General features: G+C 43.3%; 1 protein-coding gene across 1 annotated transcript; it reads right to left on the minus strand.

Moving 5' to 3' along the window:
• Nucleotides 1–5,351: 5,351 nt before the first annotated feature.
• On the minus strand, nt 5,352–15,735 carry mars2 (methionyl-tRNA synthetase 2, mitochondrial). The gene is made up of 3 exons (XM_038992920.1): nt 15,122–15,735; nt 6,997–7,331; nt 5,352–6,610 (listed from the first exon to the last, which is right to left on the minus strand). Exons 1-3 carry the CDS (start codon nt 15,420–15,422, stop codon nt 5,417–5,419), a joined length of 1,830 nt encoding a protein of 609 aa, XP_038848848.1. The 5' UTR covers nt 15,423–15,735; the 3' UTR covers nt 5,352–5,416.
• Nucleotides 15,736–16,109: the final 374 nt, after the last annotated feature.

A 16,109-nucleotide genomic window follows, 5' to 3' on the forward strand; every position in this document is an offset into this window, starting at 1 on the left:
ACGTCATGTAATTGACAATAAAAGCCTTTGACACTTATGAAATGCTTGTAATTATACTTCAGTATTCCATAGTAACATCTGACAAAAATATATAAAGACACTGAAGCAGCACACTTTGTGAAAATGTATATTTGTGTCATTCTCAAAACTTTTGGCCACGACTGTATATAGCCTCATTATTGTTATTTTGTGTTACTTTTAATTTTTTTACTTTAAGAAAATATTTACTAACTCTTTCTTGAACTGCATTGTTGGTTAAGGGCTTGTAAGTAAGCATTTCATGCATTTCAAGGTTGTATTCGGTACCTGTTGTATTCCGCACATGTGACAAATGTAATTTGATTTGATTCAAAATAAAAAATATAGGACAATACACCCATCAGGACAAGAGATATCACAACATACATAAAGGGAGACCCAAGACAACAACATAGCATGGTAGCAACACCACATGACAACAACATGGCAGCAGCACAAAACATGGTAAGAGTAACACACAAGGATACTTTATTGACACACATGAATGAAAAGGTAGTGTAATGGTAGTGGCTATGTAATGGACAGAAAACAGTGGTAATGAATACACTGTATATTCCAAAGCACAATGATAATAAAGGACTAGGCGGTGTCAGAGGAAAGCTCATAAAATTGTCAGAGACTCCAGTCACCCAAGTCATAGACTATTTTCTTTGCTACTGCACGGCAAGCGGAACCTGAGCGCCAAATGTAGGACCAAAGGGCTCCTTCTCCACCCCCAAGCCATAAAACTGCTGAACAATTAATCAAAATGGCCACCGGACAATTTACATTGACGCCCTCTCCCCCCACCTCCTATCGCCAAGCCCGTTTCTCCTTTCTGGGAAGGTTCCCATTGCTTGGAAGGCAGCCACGGTTCGTTCTTTATTTAAAGGGAGAGATCAAGCTGATCCTAACTGTTATAGGCCTATTTCTATTTTGCCCTGTTTATCAAAAGCGTTGGAAAAACTTGTAAATAATCAACTGACTGGCATTCTTGATGTCTATAGTATTCTCTCGGGTATGCAATCTGGTTTCTGCTCAGGTTATGGATGTGTCACTGCAACCTTAAAGGTCCTCAATGTTGTCCCCATTGCCCTTGATTCTAAGCAATATTGTGCTGCTAGTTTTATTGACTTGGCCAAAGCTTTTGATACGGTAGACCATTCCATTCCTGTGGGCCGGCGAAGGAGTATTGGTGTCTCTGAGGGGTCTTTGGGCTGGTTTGCTAACTACCTCTCTCAAAGAGTGCAGTGTTTCAAGTCAGAAAATCTGCTGTCTCAGCCACTGCCTGTCACCAAGGGAGCACCCCAAGGCTTGATCCTAGGCCCCATGTTCTTCTCAATTTACAACACAGCTCAGTCAGTAGGAAGCCCTCTCATCCATTTATATGTTCTTGTTCTGAACACCTCCAAAACAAAGGTCATGTGGTTTGGTAAGAAGAATGCCCCTCTTCCCACAGGTGGTATTACTATCTCTGAGGGTTTAGAGCTTGAGGTAGTCACCTCATACAAGTACTTAGGAGTATGTCTAGACAGTGCACTGTCCTTCTCTCAGCACATATCAAAGCTGCAGGCTAAAGTTACATCTAAACTTGGTGTCCTCTATCGTAATCGCTCCTCTTTCACCCCAGCTACTTAACTAACCCTGATTCAGATGACCATTCTACCCATGCTAGATTACGGAGACATAATTTATAGATCGGCAGGTAAGGGTGCTCTCGAGCGGCTAGATGTTCTTTACCATTCGGCCATCAGATTTTCCACCAATGCTCCTTATAGGACACATCACTGCACTCGATACTCCTCTGTAAACTGGTCATCTCTGTATACCTGTCGCAAGACTCACTGGTTGATGCTTATTTATAAAACCTTCTTAGGCCTCACTCCCCCCTAGCTGAGATATCTACTGCAGTCCTCATCCTCCACATACAACACCCGTTCTGCCAGTCACATTCTGTGAAAGGTCCCCAAAGCACACACATCCCTGGGTCGCTCGTCTTTTCAATTCGCTGCAGCTAGCGACTGGAACGGGCTGCAACAAACACTCAAACTGGACAGTTTTATCTCAATCTCTTCATTCACAGACTCAATCATGGACACTCTTACTGACAGTTGTGGCTGCATTGTGTGATGTATAGTTGTCTCTACCTTCTTGCCTTTTGTGCTGTTGTTTGTGCCAAATAATGTTTGTATTATGTTTTGTGCTGCTACCATGTTGTATTGCTACCATGTTGTTATGTTGCTACCATACAGTATTGTCATGTGTTGCTGCCTTGCAATGTTGTCGTCTTAGGTCTCTATGTAGTGTCTCTCTTGTTGTGACGTGTCCTATATTTATATTGTATTTTTTATGATTAGGATGATTGATGATTAGGATGATTTAGGATTTTGGTAGGCCGTCATTGTAAATAAGAATTTGTTCTTAACTGACTTGCCTAGTTAAATAAAGATTAAATAAAAATAAACATTTGTTTTGTACACTGCTGCTACTCGCTGTTTATTATCTATGCATAGTCACTTCACCCCTACCTACATGTACAAATTACCTCAACTAACCTGTACCCCCGCACACTGACTCGGTACCCCATGTATATAGCCTCGTTATTGTTATGTTATTGTGTTACTTTTTATTATTATATATTTTTTTTTTACTGTTTACTAGTTTATTTGGTAAATATGTTTTAACTCTTCTTGAACTGCACTGTTGGTTAAGTGCGTGTAAGTAAGCATTTCACGGAAAGGTCTACACTTGTTGTATTCTGCGCATGTGACAAATAAAGTTTGATTTGATTTATAAATGGCTATGCCACCTGCGCATATTACAACAATCTTTTTATGTCACCTTTATTTAACCAGGTAGGCCAAGTTCTCACTTACAACTGCGACCTGTCCAAGATAAAGCAAAGCAGTGACAAAAACAACACAGAGTTACAGATGGGATAAACAAACGTACAGTCAATAACACAATAGAAAAATCTGTATATAGTGTGTGCAAATAAAGTAAAGAGGTAAGGCAATAAATAGGCCAATATTGGTGAAGTAATTACAATTTAGCAATTTACACCGGAGTGATATATGTGCAGATGAGGATGTGCAAGTAGAAATACTGGTGTGCAAAAGAGCAGAAAAACAAAAACAAATATTGGGATGAGGTAGGTAGTTGGTTGGATGGGCTGTGTACAGCTGCAGCGATCGGTAAGCTGCTGACAGCTGAAGCTTAAAGTTTGTGAGGGAGATATGAGTCTCCAACTTCAGTGATTTTTGCAATTCATTCCAGTCATTGGCAGCAGAGAACTGGAAGGAAAGGTGGCCAAAGCAGGTGTTGGCTTTGGGGATGACAATTGAAATATACCTGCTGGAGCGCGTGCTACGGGTGGGTGTTGCTATGGTGACCAGTGAGCTGAGATAAGGCGGAACATTACCTAGCAAAGACTTATAGATGACCTGAAGCCAGTGGCTTTGGCGACAAATATGCAGTGAGGACCAGCCAACGAGAGCATACAGGTCGCAGTGGTGGGTAGTATATGGGGCTTTGGTGACAAAACGGATGGCACTGTGATAGACTGCATCCAATTTGTTGAGTAAAGTGTTGGGAGCTATTTTGTAAATGACATCCCCAAAGCCAAGGATGGGTAGGATAGTCAGTTTTACGAGGGTATGTTTGGCAGCATGAGTGAAGGAGGCTTTGTTGCGAAATAGAAAGCCGATTCTAGATGTAATTTTGGATTGGAGATGCTTAATGTGAGACTGGAAGGAGAGTTTACAGTTCATGTGTTCTATCTGCCTGGATGTGTTCACTGAGCATGTCTCTCTTCTATGTGGACAACTTCTGCAAGGTCTGTATCAGCAGATACTGGAATACTACCAGTGTCCAGTATGTTAGAAAACATTTTCTAGTAGACCAGATCTGTTTGTCAATACTTTCATTTCTGAGATGGCTATTAAGTTCAGGAAGTCAGTTGAGGTGAAAGCTATTAGTGGCTCAGACCATCACCCTACTGTGCCTGGAGAAGTGTTCTGTGATGTCCGCACTAGGACGAATCTCAAGGCCCTGAAGTCCTGTCTGGACTGTCTAACTTCTTTCTGTGAGACTCACCTGCAGCCGCATCAGATAGCCCCAGCCCTGAAGAGACACAAACTGATCAGTAGAGCTCATCCAGATAGACTCAGAGAGAGAGAGATATGAGACCGTGTGCAGGTCTTCACTGCTCTTGCACACTTCATTGCGAGAAGCCAGGCTGACTACATTGAGGTGATCGAGGAGAAGCAGAAAACAGCAGAGGCAAGCTAGAGCAGCTCTCACATAGTGAGGACCACCTTCACCTCTCCCCATCACTGTGCCCTCTGACACTCATCAAGGACTGGTCTGAGATCAGTGTTCACAGTGAACTGTGTGAGTGGAACCTGAGGAGAGCTTTGTCTCAGCTGGAGGAGATGGCAAGGAAAGCATTTTCTGAACTTGAGGAGAAATTCAATAAAGAGATGGAGAGGTTTTCATACCAATTGTTGTGTCCTGGGAAAGGAGGGCTTTTCCTCAGGGAGATTCTACTATGAGGTACAGGTGGGGGAAGAGTAGGTGGTTTTTAGGAGTAGCGAGAGTCCATCAATAGGAAAATTAGGATAGCACTGTGCCCTGAGAATGGATACTGGACTGTGGGACTGATGTATTAGAATGTGTGTCAGGCCTGTACTAGCCCCACTCTCCCCCTCTCCCTAAAAAGAGAAGCCCCAGAAGGTTTGGGTGTTTGTGGATTATGAGGAGGGACAGGTCTCCTATGATGTCGAGGCCAAGTCTCATATCTTCTCTTTCTCTGGCTGCACCTTCACTGAGAAACTCTATCCATTTCTCTACCCAGGTTATCATGGTGGTGAAAACTCTGGCCCGTTGGTCATCTCTCCTGTCACTCAGATTGAACTTTAACCTCTCAGCTGATGGTCATTCTATAGAGGAGATAACAGTGAAAGGAAACGTGTTAGAGGAGATACTGTACTGAACTTGTATGGTCTTTATATGGGAGGTGGGAGAGAAAATAATATGGAACACTTCCAACTTTTTAAAGTAGTGTTAGTTCTGTACCTACAAATGGCAACTTGACTTGATAAAACTACTTCAAATGAAAAGGCTTATTGAACAGTGCTGTCATATAGACCTAGTCTATTTCCTTGACTACACCTACCACTTTGTGTTGATTGGTGGTTGTAGGTAGAACCATTTAATTTCTCTCAACAACCCAAAAATGTTTAACACTATTTGAATATAATAATGATCAATTGTAAACAAAAGCAGCAGTTAGGAAAGCTCAAACAGACAGGAAAAATAATGCATTACACTAGTGACATATTTAATCTAATTTATTTAAACTCATTTTACATGGACAGAAAACATAGAATTTCCATGTTTATGATTTCACTTTAGTGGCTTTCTTAGCCTTCTTGGGCTTTCCCTTCTCTGCATTTGGCCTCTCCAGACGATTAAACAGGACTCCAGTGTCAGGACCCAGTGCTCTGCCCTCGAAGGGGCAGTCCTTTCCCTGATATTTAACCAGGAAGTTCAGAGCAGCCCAGCTCTTCTCCTCTGGCTTCACCCCCAGCCTGGACAGAAGTTTGTCTGCTATCTCTGGCACTATGGGCTGTAGGAGTGTCCCATACATCCTCAGACACTCTAGGGACACGTGGAGGATGGTGTCCAGCCACAGCTGGTCTCTCCCATCCCCACTGCCCAACTTCCATGGTGTGTGCCGCTGGACAAAGCCGTTGGTCTGCCTCACACACCGGTTAATGGCCTCCAGAGCTTTGTACACGTGCACACTCTCGTAGTGCTGTTCCACCACGGCTGGTAGTGCACGTACAGCATCCAGCATGTGATAATCTTCATCCACAGCCCTCCCCTTATGTGATTCAGTCCCTTGACTGGGGAAGGAGTCAGAGCAGAAGTGGGGGTAGACCTGAGCTGGGTTGAGAGAGGGGGCAGTGCAGCGGTTTAGAAGGCCACCCAACGAGTCTGTAAGCTCGGCATTGAGCAGTTTGACCACTTTATCATCGTCATAGTCGCAGTCTGTGTCTGGGACCCCCTGGCGCAGGAGGAAGTACCTCATACCATCTATGGTGAACCTTTGAGACCTCTCCAGGGGGTCCACCACATTCCCCAAGCTTTTAGACATTTTCTTCCCTCCCACTGTCCAATGAGAGTGCACATGTATGGTCTGTGGGAGGGGCAAGTCAGCAGCCAGTAGGAATGCCGGCCAATAGATGGCATGGAATTTGAGAATGTCCTTTCCCACGACATGATGGGCAGCCCTCCACCATTGAGAGTGTGAGTCCGGGTAACCAGCCACTGTGAGGTAGTTGACCAGGGCGTCTAACCACACGTAGATTGTCTGGTCGAGGTCACCAGGAACTGGAATGCCCCACTGGAGGCGGCTTCTCTGGCGGGAGACAGAGAGGTCTGGGAGGTCCTCCTGGAGCCACTGGAGAACTGCGTGGTGGAACCGTTCTGGCTGCACTGCTCTGGGGTTCCCCTCCAGCCACTCCTGCAGCCGGGACCGGAACTCAGACAGACGGAACATGTAGTTCTCCTCCTTCATCCACTCCACCTGCAAAAGACAAACCAGATGATATTTTATGAGAAAAACAATATATAAAGAGCACTAGAGTAGTAAATAAAGTGTTTTTAAAATAATTAAAACCTACTTGAGTCACTGGACCTGAATTTATCTGACACATGATGGATATGATTTTTCCTGTTCTCTTTCAGATTGTGTAGGTGTTACTTCAGAAACATCACGTTTTGAATACAGACACCTTCTACATTTTCTCTCACCTTCCTAATCGTTATTACATTTCTTATGCTAGAAAGAGAAGCGTTACATGGCCATACCAAGGAACAACACTTAGTAAATGACATGAATCAATGAGATGTAGTAGTAAACCTTGTTATGATGCGAGCAACAACTGTTTATGAAGTCATCCTTTAGCCTACCTTGTGGCCGCTCTCCAGAGAGATCTTGATCTCCTTCCCTGATGAATCCTTGGCATCTCCCACCTGCGATGGCGTGAGGAAGCTCTCGTCCTGCGTGGAGTACCAGCCTTCATAATTCCCCTTATAGATGAAGCCTTTACTCTGAAGCACGGTCCAGAAGTGCTCCACTGCACAGCGGTGTCTCTCCTCAGTGGTACGGATGTAGTCAGTGTATGAGATGTGACAGCTCTTGAAGAGGTATTTGAATCTCTCAGATACTTTAGTGCAGAAACTTAGAGGATCCTGTCCGGCAGCATTGGCAGCCTGTTGGATTTTGAGTCCGTGCTCATCTGTACCTGAAATGCAAAGATGTTATTTAGATATTATGAATGGAGGAGGTGAGTCTCGAAACTCGGGTCGCCTGTCCCTAAGGTAAATCAAATGACAGTTTAGCAGATGTTATAGCGGGTACAGCGAAATGTGTGTTACTAGCTCATAACAGTGAGGCAAAATGTCAAACAAGTACACAAACAAACATCAAAAACTAGACACAATAAATCACGAATGTCAGAACGAATCCAGTTAACAACCCAAATAACATTACATTTGGATTACTGAAACAATCTATGCGTATATACACCAACAAGACATACCTAGAATGATATGTACAGCAGTAGATATATTAGTGAGGTATGTCGAGAATCCAGTGTATAACAGTAACTAATAGCAATGTACAGTAGTAGATATCAGAATGAGGTAAGTGAAGAATACAGTATAAAAAGAAACAGTCCAGTGTTCAATGTCTCTATATACGTGGGACTGCAGCATTGGCTGTGTGTCTGTGCATTTATGATGCGCGAGTGGGTTTTGGGTCATGAAATATTGTGTGGATGAAGGGCAGGTGGGTTGCAGTCAGATTGAAAAAAAAGAAAATACAGAAAAAAAATACAGAAAAGTATAATTTCTATAGGCTACATTGAGGTTTCTATTTCTTTATTTTGGCAGAAGTGAGTAAGCATGCTTCAGTTCGGCTGGCGCCTAGCCTAACAGAGCTCAGCTAGCCGAACGAGTGCTCGCATACTCTCTTAAAAGACCTTCGCTTGAAAAATGAGAAAAAAGCAGCAATAGTACTGGGTTTGTCAATTTTGAGACACTGTAGCCTGAATTAATCTAGGATAACTCAAGAAATGTCATGAATTGACGTTTTTGCATCTGACTAGAATGTTGTGCACTATTTCTCAAGTGAAAAATTGTACATGAGGACAACTCGTCTCTCGTTGAATGACAACAGGCACTTCATTGAAGAATCCCTACTGTTAACCAATCACCGACGAGTGGGCGTAGACTTCGGCTAACGACTTCGGCTTGCCTCAAGAAAATGTTTTATGTGCCCGAACAGAGAATTTTTGTGTAGGTAGTTGTGGAAAAATGTAGGGATGTGACAAATAGACAATTTTCTTAATGTTTAAACTGCCATTTTTTTTTAAAATCAGTTTTCCATAAAAAATGATGACCTTTTTATAAAATTCCATGTGAAATCCTATTGCGTGATATGACCACTAGGAGACATTTCCTTACGCTGTCATCACTGGAGTCTCACCCCACTACTGAACTGACAAGTGTAGTGTTTGTAACACAAGATGGAGGAGAGCCTGTCTCTTGTCAGAGATCACATTCATTTTGGGAGATTGCAAAATATGACCTTTTCATTCGAAACAGGATAAATATATAGTTTCAGGTGATAATAAAACATGTTTTGTTTAGTTACTTTTACCTCAACTTGTTTCTTTAACTTTATTCTCCATTGAAATGCATGTAATCCATCGCAACGTAACAGAGTGCTTATGGGTAATGTGAACGAGGTTTATGCGTTCATTTGGATGTGAGTAACACAAGTTCAACATTCACCTTTTGCTACTATTTCTGTCAAGCTGTCTACAGATACAGTTTGACGCATACACAATAAATCAAACGAATGCACCGCATAGAACGCGCTGCAAGGCAAACACATCATTCCATTGGAAATTAATGTACAGTGCATTCGGAAAGTTCAGACCCCTTGACTTTTTTCACATTTTGTTACGTTACAGCCTTATTCTAAAACGGGTTAAATAGTTTTTTCCCCTTCAACCAATACCACATAATGACAAAGCAAAAATAGTTTTTTTTAGATGATATCACATATTCAGGCCCTTACTCAGCACTTTTGGCAGCGATTACAGCCTCAAGTTCTTGGGTATGACGCTACAAGCTTGGCACACGTGTATTTGGGGAGTTTCTCCCATTCTCGTCAGGTTGGATGGGGAGTGTCACTGAACAGCTATTTTCAGTTCTCCAGAGATGTTCAATCGGGTTCAAGTCCGGGCTCTGGCTGGGCCACTCAAGGACATTCAGAGACTTGCCCCGAAGCCACTCCTGCGTTGTCTTGGCTGTGTGCTTAGGGTCGTTGGCCTGTTGTAAGGTGAACCTTCAACCTAGTCTGAGGTCCTGAGCAGGTTTTCATCAGGGATCTCTATACTTGGCTGCGTTCATCTTTCCTTCAATCCTGACTAGTCTCCCAGTCCCTGCCACTGAAAAACCTCCCCATAGCATGTTGCCACCACCACGCTTCACCGTAGGGATGGTGCCAGGTTTCATCAGACCAGAGAATCTTGTTTCTCATGGTCTGAGTCCTTTAGGTGCCTTTTGGCAAACTCCAAGCGGGCTGTCATGTGCCTTTTACTGAGGAGTGGCTTCCATCGGGCCACTCTACCATAAAAACCTGATGGGTGGAGTGCTGCAGAGAAGGTTCTCCCATCTCCACAGTGGAACTCTAAAGCTCTGTCAGAGTGACCATCGGGATCTTTGTCACCTCCCTGAGCTCTAGGAAGAGTCTTGGCGATTCCAAACTTCTTCCATTTAAGAATGATGGAGGCCACTGTGTTCTTGTGAACCTTCAATGCTGCAGAATTTTTTGGCACCCTTCCCCAAATCTGTACCGACACAATCCTGTCTCGGAGCTCTACGGACAATCCCGTCGACCTTATGGCTTTGTTTTTGCTCTGACATGCACTTTCAACTGTGGGACCTTATATAGACAGGTGTGTGCCTTTCCAAATATACTCAGTCAGTTAGGAAAGCTAAGGCTAGCTATTTCAAACAGAAATTTGCTTCCTGTAGCACGAATTCCAAAAGATTTTGGGACACTGAAGTCCATGGAGAATAAGAGCACCTCCTCCCAGCTGCCCACTGCACTGAGGATAGTAAACACTGTCAACACCGGTAAATCTACGATAATCGATCATTTCAATAAGCATTTTTCTACGGCTGGCCATGCTTCCCACCTGGCTACCCCTACCCCGGCCAACATCTCAGCACCCCCCACAGCAACTTGCCCAAGCCCCCCGCTTCTCCTTCACCCAAATCTGCCCTGCCTTTCTGAAATCGTCGAAAGCCAAGTTAACAAACAGATCACCGACCATTTTGAATCCCACCGTACCTTTTCCACTATGCAATCTGGTTTCCGAGCTGGTCATGGGTGCACCTCAGCCACACTCAAGGTCCTAAACGATATCATAACCGCCATTGATAAAAGACAGTACTGTGCAGCCGTCTTCATCGACCTGGCCAAGGCTTTCGACAATGTCAATCACCGTATTCTTATCGGCAGACTCAATAGCCTTAGCTTCTCAAATGACTGCCTCGCCTGGTTCAACAACTACTTCTCAGATAGAGTTCAGTGTGTCAAATCGGAGGGCCTGTTGTCCGGACCTCTGGCAGTCTCTATGGGGGTGCCACAGGGTTCAATTCTCGGGCCGACTCTTTTCTCTCTCTCTCTGTGTGTATATATATATATATATATATATATATATATATATATATATAGATCAATGATGTCGCTCTTGCTGCGTATAATTCTCTGACCCACCTCTACGCAGACGAAACCATTCTGTATACATCTGGCCCTTCTTTGGACACTGTGCTAACAAACCTCCAAATGAGCTTCAACGCCATACAACACTCCTTCCGTGGCCTCCAACTGCTTTTAAATGCTTGTAAAACTAATTGCATGCTCTTCAACCAATTGCTGCCTGTACCCTCCCGCCCGACTAGCATCACTACTCTGGACGGTTTTGACCTAGAATATGTGGACACATACAAATACCCAGGTGCTGGTTAGACTGTAAACTCTCCTTCCAGACTCACATTAAGCATCTCCAATCCAAAATTAAATCTAGAATCGGCTTCCTATTTCACAACAAAGCCCCTTCACTCATGCTGCCAAACATACCCTCGTAAAATTGACTATCCTACCGATCCTTGACGATGTCATTTACAAAATAGCCCCCAACCCTCTACTCAGCAAACTGGATCTAGTCTATCACAGTGCCATCCGTTTTGTCACCAAAGCCCCATATACTACCCACCACTACGACCTGTATGCTCTCGTTGGCTGGCCTCACTACATATCCGTCGCCAAACCCACTGGCTCCAGGTCATCTATAAGTCTTTGCTAGGTATATCCCCGCCTTCTCTCAGGTCACTGGTCACCATAGCAACACACACCCGTAGCACGTGCTCCAGTAGGTATATTGCACTGGTCATCCCCAAAGCCAACACTTCCTTTGGCCGCCTTTCCTTCCAGTTCTCTGCTGCCAATGACTGGAACGAATTGCAAAAATCACTGAAGCTGGAGACGTCTATCTCCCTCTCTAACTTTAAGCATCAGCTGTCAGAGCAGCTCACAGATCACTGTACCTGTACACAGCCAATCTGTAAATAGCACACCCAACGACCTCATCCCCATATTATTACTTACTCTCTTGCACCCCAGTATCTCTACTTGCACGTCATCATCTGCACTTTTATCACTCCAGTATTAATGCTAAATTGTAATTATTTCTCCTCTATGGCCTATTTATTGCCTACCTCCCTACTCTTCTACATTTGCACACACTGTACATATATTTTTATTTTCTATTGTGTTATTAACTGTATGTTTTCTTATGTGTAACTCTGTTATTTTTGGTCGCACTACTTTGCTTTATCTTGGCCAGGTCGCAGTTGTAAATGAGAACTTGTTCTCAACTGGCCTATCTGGTTACATAAAGTTGAAGATAAAAATAAAAATCATATCCAATCAATTGAATTTACCACAGGTAGACTCCAATCAAGTTGTTTCTACATCTCAAGTATGATCAATGGAAACAGGATGCACTTGAGCTCAATTTTGATTCTCACTGCAAAGGGTCTGAATACTTATGTAAATGTGATATCAGTTTTTGTAATACATTTCTAATAACCTGTTCTACACTTTGTCATTATGGGGTATTGTGTGTAGATTGAGGGGGGAAAAATATGTAATACATTTTAGAATAAGGCTGTAACGTAACAAAATGTCAAAGTCAAGGGGACTGAATACTTTACGAATGCACTGTACCTCTGGTGTACCAAAATGATCGAGGTGTGTGATCGAGGTGTTAAGGTTTTGGCCTAACTTTATGCACGCCAAATATCTTACATGCCAATCGCTTTTTGGGAATGGGCAGAAAAAGTCAACCTTGATCCACTGTCTCAAAAAGGATCATGTCTGAGTTTTGGGTTAAATGGAAACTGAAATCTGGACACTGACCTGACTATGTCTATAACCTCTCTCAGTCTCAATATTAACTCCTGCAAAATTAAAAACATTTCTTGCTGTAAAATTATACACCAAATGTACATTTTGACTATGGAACAGGAGTGAAGAAATATGATTTCTTCCAGCATTTTGAGAGAACGCAAACGCACAGTTAGGGACCGTCTGTAGAGGTTCCATTTTTTATCAGCATCATAAAAGCTGATAGTATTTCAACCACATAAAATATTCATCCAAGCCGAACTGAAATGTTAACAGAAACATGTTGGGTCATTTTCACAGCTTTGTATTTCCTTACAAATCGGTCAAACTGATGTCATTTGGAAATTTTGCACCCAAAAAAATCTTCCAATTTTCTTGGAGAGTTATTACATTTTTCCCCCGGTATCTAAACGTCTTAGAACAGAGATGACAGAACTTTATTGATGTCAACTAGATTGGAGCATTCATTCTATAATTTATGACATTATTCTGGTGAGCAAGAGTTTAGTCTTCTAGGGCAACCAAGGCCATATAAGGGTTTGAGTTTTTGTGAGGACGTAATTTCTAAAAATGGAAAGAAAAAGCTATTTGGAAAACATTAAAAACAAGCAAAAATTAGCCCATCCATTATCACCTCTGCTACTGTAGCTTCATTCACCTCAGTCCATGTACAAACACATAGCCTATTAGCTATACAATGTTATACCCCTGAAAGGAGGGAAATATGAGAAATGATTCCCACTGACACGTAGTGTCAGCGACTGTTCAATCAGTTGTAATGATGAATTGCATAAAACCATCTCTTTACATAGATCTCTTTTCTTACCTTACCTGCTGCTCCTTCTAGGGACATTCATATGTTATATATATATATTTTTACATCATCATTTTTATTTCACTTGGTCCCCTCAGTGATCATGCTGCCCACCCTATGGTCACCCCCCCCACACCCCCTCAACAGTCTTCACTCTGCCGCCACCCCAATGAACATTTATTTATTCATCACTGCTACAGTTATGTATATAGTGCTATTTATATTGTTTTTTTATTACCATTTTCATTATTTTATTTCTCTTAGTCCTGCATGTTGGAGCTCAGAGCCTAAGATTTTCACTGTACCCTGCAATCACACCTGAAACCCTGTGCATGTGACTATAGAGCCCCACAGTAGAGGTGTCATAATACCAGTGGAGGCTTCATAATTATGGCCGGAACGGAGCAAATGGAATGGCATCATTCACCTGGAAATCAAATAAAATATATTGATACTTCACCTGGTCCGAGAGAGATTTACATTGTTATCAAAACTTCACAATAGGGTAAGCCTAGACAAAACACAGCCCTTATTTTAAGTGTTTCTAAAATCTCCTATGGGAAAAATGTATGATGGAAAAACAATTGGAACCATTTTTCTGTTTGACCGCTAGGTTTATGGGTATTATGACTCATACTGTGGTACTCTATTAAAACACTGTCTCAAATGACAGATTTTGTATTCCTAGGCACACATCAACATCATCATCCCAGAAACACTAGACCTACTCCAATTTGCATACCGCCCAACAGATCCACAGATGATGCAGTCTCTACTGCACTCCACACTGCCCTTTTCCACCTGGACAAAGAACACCTATGTGAGAATGCTATTCATTGACTACAGCTCAGCGTTCAACACCATAGTGCCCTCAAAGCTCATCAATATGCTAAAGACCCTGGAACTAAACCCCTCCCTCTGCAACTGGATCCTGGACTTCCTGACGGGCCACCGCCAGATGGTAAGGGTAGGTAACAACACATCTGCCACTCTGATCCTCAACACAAGGGCCCCTCAGGGGTGCGTGCTCAGCCCCCTCCTGTACTCCTTGTTCACTCATGACTGCACGGCCAGGCACGACTCCAACACCATCATTAAATTTGCCGATGACCGACAACAACGACGAGACAGCCTATAGGGAGGATGTCAGAGACCTGGCCGTGTGGTGCCAGTACAACAACCTCTCCCTCAACGTGGTCAAGACAAAGGAGATGATTGTGGACTACAGTAAAAAGAGGACTGAGCACGCCCCCATTCTCATCGATGGGGCTGCAGTGGAGCAGGTTGAGAGCTTAAAGTTCCTTGGTGTCCACATCACCAACAAACTAACATGGTCCAAGCACACCATGACAGTGTGCAGAGTGCAGGCACCCCTGATTATCATGTCATCAGTAAACTTTATGATTGAGTTGGAGTCGTGCCTGATTATCTGTCATGTCATCAGTAAACTTTATGATTGAGTTGGAGTCGTGTGTAGCCACGCAGTCATAGGTAAACGGAGTACAGGAGGGGGCTGGGCACAAACCCCTGGCGGGCCCGTGTTGAGGATCAGTGTGGCGGAGGTGTTGTTGCATACCCTCACCACCTGGGGTCTGCCCGTCGAGGACGGGCTAGGTAAGCGTGTTAACCAATGCTTCAATAGGGATATTTCACTTAGCTTATAAACAAGGGCAACTACAATATTACCACAATGTTAATCAATCCACATTGATTTGCATGTGTTTTTCACTCACCTGTGACAAACCTGGAGTTGAACCCCTGTAGAAGCTTGTATCTGTGCAGGTAGTCAGCAGTAACAGCCGAGTACAAGTGTCCAATATGAGGGGCAGCATTCACATAGAAGATAGGGGTGGTGATATAATAGTTCCGGTCTTCTGTCGGGATATCCGTGCCCAGGCGTCTCACCATGAGCCTTTTGCAATTCCATTTTGAGGAGAATGGGGATGGAGAAACTGCACATCTTGTAGCATGGCTGAATGACCATCTCTGTGCAACCTTACAGTTTCTGATAACGGAGAGGTACGTCTTCATCATGGGACAACAGGCAAATGTTGACAGCGTCCACAAACTATGACTGTGAGGTTATGACGGACCATATGACTAACGTTACCAACTCAGCGGTGATATTGCGGTCCATCGTAAATGGCAACAGTGATATCCTCACCCTGTGTTAATTCATTTCTAAAAGCCCATGAGTCGTAGAGATAAGTAACGACACCAGAAATTTCAAAACAGTTTAAGTATTTTGAGTAATTCTGGTAATTGTTTGTTTTTATAGAAATATAATTCCGTAGAGGACTCCACTTTGCATATCTTTATGAAACCCACGTTTGTTTCCCTGCCAAGGTTAGATCTTCTTCCGTTTGCTGCAACGTAATTTCGGATTAATCCAATCACAGTGCACAACAGACTAATACCGCCCCTTTCTACAGGGAGCAACCAATCCGATCAGCAGAAAAGACGCACGTGACATTTGGCCAATTCGTTTTACATTGCCCGATGCCCCGGTTTAGTTTGGTTTGCTTACTTTCAACCATTCCATGGGTAAAAAAATCTCCACTCGCCCGAGGCACCGGGCCTTGTAAAACGAGTGCTATGCGTGATCCTTGGGACGAAACCACAGATGCGTAAATGTGAAGCCTCCGTTTGGCGTTTCCACTCACTATCAAATATGGTGATGAGAGGAAGCCCAGTGGGCGAAGATGGGGGAGATGGATTTTG

This window comes from Salvelinus namaycush, chromosome 5, assembly GCF_016432855.1.
Source record: "Salvelinus namaycush isolate Seneca chromosome 5, SaNama_1.0, whole genome shotgun sequence".
Classification (NCBI taxonomy): domain Eukaryota; kingdom Metazoa; phylum Chordata; class Actinopteri; order Salmoniformes; family Salmonidae; genus Salvelinus; species Salvelinus namaycush.